Source organism: Myotis davidii, unplaced genomic scaffold (assembly GCF_000327345.1).
Source record: "Myotis davidii unplaced genomic scaffold, ASM32734v1 scaffold77, whole genome shotgun sequence".
In the NCBI taxonomy this organism is placed as follows: domain Eukaryota; kingdom Metazoa; phylum Chordata; class Mammalia; order Chiroptera; family Vespertilionidae; genus Myotis; species Myotis davidii.
In genome coordinates this window covers 1587344-1594964 of record NW_006289713.1, presented here as the reverse complement: position 1 = coordinate 1594964, position 7621 = coordinate 1587344, and the positions used below count along the sequence as shown (strand labels likewise).

Below are 7621 nucleotides of genomic sequence, written 5' to 3'. Positions count from 1 at the left end.
TATCCACTGAGCCAAACTGGTTTCGGCCTTTTTCTATTCTTTAAAATATATTTTTACTTCAGAGAGGAAGGGAGAAGGAGAGAAAGATAGAAACATCAATGATAAGAGAGAATCATTGATCGGCTGCCTCCTGCACACCCTACACTAGGGATTGAGCCCAAGACCTGGGCATGTGCCCTGACCAGGAATCGAACCCATGACCTCCTGATTCATAGGTCCACACTCAACCAGAGCCACACTGGATGGGCCCTGATCCTTTTTAAATGTTGTAACAGAAGAAGCACTAAGCTGTTCCTCAGAGTAGCAGAAACTACACCCTCCAGAAATGGAAGAGTAGGAAGGCTCTCCTATCTGAACAAAAGACCAAAGTGTCCGGTGTACAGATGGGATGGGGCTAGACAATGATGCTGCAGTCCCCTTTGAGGCTCACCACTTTGGCCATGGCCAGGGAGCCCAGGGCAGACCCACTGTGATAAGCCTGACTGCTCTGCTCTTTGTAGATCTGGGTACCCCAAAGAGAACAAAAAACTAATAAGGGACTGGCAGCTGTGGTGAGCAGGTCTCTGGCAGGAAAACAGTGGCATGCCTCGTGAGCCACTGGGCTGCTGACCCCAAGCCAGTGTCCAGGTCACCCCATGCCCCATCATTCCTCTTCCTCACACAGTGCCTACAGCTGCTGGGTTGGAAAGTCCTGACGAGGAATGGAACCTCCTCCTGTCAGCACCTACCGCTTACACTTAAAAAATAAGAAAATGCATACTCCAAAGTTAGCACTGACTACGAGATAGATGGATATCATGTGCTCCCTGACGTGATTCACTGAGAAAGATAAAATACCCTTTGGAAGCATTCCTACCAGAAACGATAACTGCTAATCTAATCATGAGGAAACATCCGAGGGCCCACACGGAGGGCAAGTCTCCAAAGCAAAACAGAAATGTCAGTGTCATGAGAGATAGACTGAGGGCCTCTTGCAAAAGAAGAAAACTGAAAATGCATTCTGGGACCCTGGATCTGAAAGTGCAATTATTAGTGCAATTAGCACAGCTTGTGTGAGAACAGGATGTTGGAAGAGATGCCCAGCCAAGGCCCTGCTCAGCACTACCATCTCCTCTTTCCTCAAAGGCAGCGGGCCCCCAACCCCATCCCACAGGGCGGCTGTGTTAAAGCCATCATTTAACACAGATGTGAAAGGGCGACAAGCAGGATTCTCTCCCCTCCAGCCCACCCAAATACTGAGTGAGTTACCCTGGTTGACCCACAAAGAAATGAATACCTTTCCATTTAAGGTCTGAAAGTGTTCTTCCACTGGTTTCAAAATATAGGACTCAAACTGACAAGTAGACTGAACATTGCTTGTTAGGCTTCCTTTGCAGGGAACTAAGACCTGGAAAAAAATAATTAGGGTGAATACTAGAGTGATGTGTCATTTACAACTTCAGCAGAACAGGATGCATCACAAAATATTCCAGCTGGAACTGTTGTGGGGACCTACTGCAGAGATAATGCCCAACACGGCAGCAGGTGATGCCAGCTGACTCTGTTGTCGTTGTGACGGAGCCCAGTCAGAGGGAGGTAGCTCCCACCCCGTGGGGTTCCTCCCCGCAGCTGGACTAGGTGCCCCACTCAGTCATCAATTGGCTCATGAACGGTTCCAGAGGGAGAGAGGATAGTTTGGAAAGCAGAGAAAAGTGACACTAAAAAGTCACATGTATTCCCACACCTAAATGATAAACACTGCACATGAAGACAGTTTGCTTTCCATCTCCTTTCCATGTTTGTTTTTAAGCCTAGTTATGATCACAGTTTGTAACACAAGTACAGAAACTCAGTTTCCCATCGCAGGCTGTCACCTCCACCAGAGATGTCTCAGCGTGCCAGAGCCTCGCTTTAGGGAAGGTGCAATCGGAAACCTGAATTTTTAGTCCAACAGTGGCTACCTCACTGACGAGACACCAGCTTCTCAGCTCAAAGCAGCACAGGAAGGAGCTTGACTCAACTCTGCCTTCTGCCCTGGCACATGGATCTGTGCTTGGCTCGGGGACTCGTGTTTCAGAGGCCTCTCAGACACAAGTGTACCCAGGAGGAAGATGACCCAAAGCAGCTAAGTCATTCAGAGCCCCATCTCCTGAAGCAGCCCAGCCAAAAGCAAACGGCTCCTGCACTATCCCCACTGTGCAGAAGAGGAAACCGAGACTCAAAGGAGTTGAGTAACTTGCCCAGGGTCACACAGCCAGTAAGTGGCAGAGCCATGATTCCGACTCCTGCCGCCCGCTAACCACGGCCCCATCTTGCTGCCTCACGGAAGGACTGCCCAGAACAGCGTTTCTCAACCTGTGGGTCACGACCCCTTTGGGGGTCAAACGACCCTTTCACAGGGGTCGCTTAAATACATCCTGCATATCAGATATTTACATTACGATTCATAACAGTAGCAAAATTACAGTTATGAAGTAGCAACAAAAATAATTTTATGGCTGGGGGTCACCACAACATGAGGAATTGTATTAAAGGGTCGTGCATTAGGAAGGTTGAGAACCACTGGCCCAGAACCTCCTGCAGTTTCCTCTGCAAAGACACCATGGAACTCGGGAGCCTCTGGGGCAGTGGGCCTCAGGGGCTTCTCAGGGAGTCAGAAAGAACAGTGCGGCCTCTCGCCCCACAGAGACACACCAATCCCTCACAGCAGGAAAGGGAGGCACTGACTGATGGAAGAACTCAAGCCTGTCTACAAGGTGGCCTTGCCCTGCCTCAAAAAGCAAGACTGGACTAGATCAAGATCTAGATTTAACCACCAATTTCAGGAAATACAGAGAACAGAGGGCCACGTTAAACACCACTATAGGACTGAAACTGGCAAAAGCCAGAATGCAGGAAGCTCTACATAATAAGTGACCAAAGAAAAAGAAAATTAGAAGAAAAAATTAAAAAGAAACTCAAGATTGCACATTAAGTATGTGCAGTTTCGTGTACTTCAGTTTAGCTCAATAAAGTTAGGAGAAAAATAGAGACTTATCAATTCAACATAATGTGTGGATCTCCTTTGAATCCTGATTTGAACAAATCAATTGTAAAACAAACAAAAAATATGAGAGATTTGGGAAATTTGAACAAGACTAGATATTAGACAATGTTGAAGAAATACTGAGACCCTAGCCCAGTGGTCGGCAAACTGCGGCTCGCGAGCCACATGCAGCTCTTTGGCCCCTTGAGTGTGGCTCTTCCACAAAATACCACGTGCGGGCGCCTATGTACAGTGCGATTAAAACTTTGTGGCCCATGTGCAGAAGTGCCTGTACATAGAGACATCCCCATCAAAGGAAGGCGTGGAAGGAAGGAAGACTGGAGGGCGGGCTAGGGCAGTGGGGGAAGCAGCCCCCCCTTCTTCTTCCTCTTCTTAAAGAATACCCCTCAACATTTCATGTAATACTGGTTTGGTGGTGATGAACTCCTTCAGCTTTTTCTTGTCTGTGAAGCTCTTTATCTGACCTTCAATTCTAAATGATAGCTTTGTTGGGTAGAGTAATCTTGCTATTCATCACTTTGAATATTTCTTGCCAGAATTATTCCCTGTGGCCTGTAAAGTATCTATTGAGAAATCAGCTGACAGTCGTATGGGCACTCCTTTGTAGGTAACTGATTGCTTTTCTCTGGCTGCTTTAAAGATTCTCTTTTTGTCTTTAATTCTTGGCATTTTAATTATAATGTGTCTTGGTGTGGGTTCCTCTTGTTTGGGATTCTCTGCCCTTGTAAGTCTATTTCTTTCACCAGGTAGGGAAGTTTTCTGTCATTATTTCTTCAAATAGTTTTTCAATATCTCTCTCTTCTCCTTCTGGCATCCCCATAATGTGAATGTTGGTATACTTGAAGTTTCCCAGAGGCTCCTTACACTATCTTTATATTTTTGGATTCTTTTTTCTTTTTGCTCTTCTGAGTGGGTGTTTTTTGCTCCCTCATATTCCAAGTTGTTGATTTGATTCTCAGAATCTTCTATTCTGTTGAATCCCTGTAAATTATTCTTTATTTCAGTTAGTATATGCTTAATTTCTGACTGGTCCTTTTTATGTCTTTGACATTCTTACTATGATCCTTGAAAGTCTTACTAAGTCCATTGAAGCTCCCATTAATTCCCTTCAAACTCTCATTAAGATCCTTGAGTAACCTTATAACCATTGCTTTGAACTCTGTATCCAATAGTTTGCTTGCTTTCATTTCTTTTACTTGTGACATGTTTCTTTGTCTCCGCATTTTAGCTGCTTCTCTGTATTTGTTTCTCTATATTAGGTAGAGCCACTATGTCTCCTGGAATTAGCCTTGTGTAGTAGGTGTCCTGTAGGGCCCAGTGACTCAGTTTTCCATCACTTGAGCTGGGCACTCTAGGTAGGCCCATGTGAGCACAGTCTTGTAGTTGAGCCTGATTGCTGTTTCCAACTGTTTTTTTAAAAACTATTTTTAAAATGTTTTTATTTATTTCAGAGAAGAAGGGAGAGAGACAGAAACATCAATGATGAGAGAGAATCATCAATAGGCTGTGTCCTGCATGCCACTGGGGATAGAGCTCACAACCCGAGCATGGGCCTTGACGAGGAATCGAACCATGACCTCCTGATTCATGGGTCAACACTCAATCATTGAGCCACACTGGCTGGGTTCTCCAACTGTTGTTTGTTTTTAAAATATGTTTTTATTGACTTCACAGAGGGAAAGGGAGAAAGAGAGAGAGAGATAGAAACATCAAGGATAAGAGAGAATCATCAATCGGCTGCCTCTTGCAGCTTCCCCAACAACCCTCACTGGGGATTGAGCCTGAAATCCAGGCATATGCCCTGACCAGGAATCGAACAAGTGATTTCCTGGTTCTTGGGTGGATGCTCAACCATTGAGCCATACTGGCTGGGCTCTCTAACTGTTTTTATAATGAACTTTATGACTTGTAAAATCCAGAATAAGCCCTAGCTGGTTTGGTTTAGTGGATAGAATGTTGATCTGCGGATTGAAGGGTCCTAGGTTTGATTTCAGTCAAGGGCACATGCCCGGGTTGTGGGCTTAATCCCCAGTAGAGGGTGTGCAGGAGGCAGTTGATCAATGATTGTCTTTCATCATTGATGTTTCTATCCCTCTCTCCCTCTCCCTTCTTCTCTGAAATTATTAAAGATATATTAAAAAATAAAAATAGCCATAACTGGTTTTGCTCAGGGGATAGAGCATCAGCCTTTGGACTGAGGGGTCCCAGGTTCGATTCCAGTCAAGGGCATGTACCTTGGTTGTGGGCACATCCCCAATAGGGGGTGTGTAGGAGGCAGCTGATCGATGTTTCTCTCTCATTGATGTTTCTAACTCTCTATCCCTCTCCCTTCCTCTCTGTAAGTCTTTTGGGATACATATATATATATGTATACACACACACACAAAATAAAAATTTTAAAAAACCTGGATAAAATGTATTAATCCCAAAACCAATCATAAAAATCGGAAGGGAGTTCAAGAAATCAGGCTCCTGATGGCACAGGGATGAACTGGGTGGTGTGGAAGTCAGTTCCAATTTTCCAGAGGGCAGCTGAGAACCTGATATCATTGGGCTAAAGTGACTTCTCCATTGGTTCAAATCCACAGCCTCCTGACATGCCTGAGTAAAATCACACCCCGTGGCAAGAAAAGTGGGAACGTAGTATGAGAAGAGGACAACACACAGAAAGAAGACTCCTCAAGCACAGGACGGCACAGAGGCGCCCACACACTGTGTCCCGCTGTGTTGTGTAAGACCTCAGAACTGGACAGACCTACCGTGTGAGGCCTGCCTTCTCACCAGGCAACAGGGCCCCACAGGCAGGCTACAGTCTCTCTTACACACTTCCCTCATTCCTGTTACCCGGCTGCCCGTGAAGGCGTTTGAGGTTGTGGCCCTATTATAAACATTCTTTCACCACAGTTCCTTCCCTGTAGGAAACGCCTTTGAAAGTGACATGGGAATGTGTTCACGCGTTCTCTTATTCTATGGGAGTGAGCGCTCACCTCACACCAGGCCTCATGAGGCCCTGAGAAGGAATGTCATTTCTGTCCTCGATAGCCCTCATGTCAACATGGAAACAAAAGAAACAGGTGAGCACCAGGAGACCTGTGTCCCTCTGGGCTGAGAGTGCAGAGAAAACATTACACCCTGGGTTGGTACTTGTTCCATACTGAGCATGGTCTGGGGCTTTTAGGTTTGTAGCTGATTCCCTCTAAACTTAACCAAAGTCTACTATATTTCTGGCCTCGCCAGCACTGCTTGGTCCACAGCTAATGGGAAAGGACAACCCTCAGGGTCGATGCACTTACAATGCCATGAAGTTGGGCCACCTTGTTGCACAAGTCAGGACGCCACTTTTGAAGGGCCAGGTAGAAAGGATTTTTCAGGAGATCTTCATCATAAAGAGCCATATGGACTTCAGATGGGGCAAAGCGAGACTCCTGGGACAAGGGAGGAAAAGGCAGTAAATGACTACCGTTGGATTCATAAAACACACGCAAGTCTGGATCTGGCAATTCCTAAAATTGATCCCTGACTCTAGTACTCTACTCTACACACCTAACACTCCCGCAGGAAATGTCAAAGATAACCCATCAATTCTAGGATGACGTTTTTTCACCGGTTAATTTCAATCAAAGTGTTTCAAATTAAACTCCAAGTCATTGCAAATGTGAAAATGGCTCTTTTTAGAACATCCTACATGACTAAAATATTGACACTTTAGAGATATGCGTGTATTTTTAATGAAATATTTTAAGCATACAGAAAAGTAAAAAAACTACCACCCAGAATTACCAACTCTTCTCACTTTGCCATATTTGCTCAGACTTTCTTTTAAGAAAGAGTATATCAGAACAGACTGGAACCCCTGCTGTGCCCGTCCTGATCCCATTCTCTCCTCCGCTTTCAGAGGCAACCATGATCCTGGAGTTGTATATCATTCTTGTTTACATTATTATTCCTTTAACACTTATGCATTCATAAATAAACTAGAATATTATTTTATGTGGCTCAAAATTTACATAAATGGCATCACAGTATAAGTATTCCGGAACATATCCTTTTTAGGCAACATTACATTTGCAAGTTCTATCCATGCTGATCCACACAGCTGATTCATTCAGATTTCTGTATAGTATTTTTAAATAAACATCACACAATTTATTTATCTAATATCCTATATTTAAGTTGTTTCTACATATCTATTATTACAAACAATGCTGGAATGAACACTCTGTACCAGAGTACACATCTAGGAATGTTCCAAGGAGGCGCTACAGGGCGGATCCACCTGCACCATCACCCTCCTTCCATACATCACATCCTAGCCAACACTTCTTAGTATCATCAGATAACCTGTTTCTGCTAGTGTTTGAGTATAAAATAGTATTTCACTGTTTTTATATTTTAATTTCGCTAATGAAGTTGAACATCATTTTCTTTTGTTCTATAAATTATCTTATCATGCCTTTTGCCCATTTTTCTAATGGGTTGTTGGCCTTGTTCTCAGGATTTGTAGTTCTTTATATATCTGGATACTATTTAAAATGCTGTAAATATCTTCTCTTAATCTGCAACTTGTCTTTTCATTTTTTCAAATGGGCGTTTTCA

General features: G+C 44.1%; 1 protein-coding gene across 1 annotated transcript in view; it reads right to left on the bottom strand.

Annotated features, from left to right (window-relative positions):
* ANKRD27 (ankyrin repeat domain 27) overlaps nt 1-7621 on the bottom strand; it is a 69424-nt gene that overhangs the window by 41313 nt on the left and 20490 nt on the right. The window contains 2 exon segments of the mRNA XM_006762174.2: nt 1277-1387; nt 6319-6450. Coding sequence (XP_006762237.1) covers nt 1277-1387; nt 6319-6420 — 213 coding nt within the window. The 5' untranslated portion in view covers nt 6421-6450.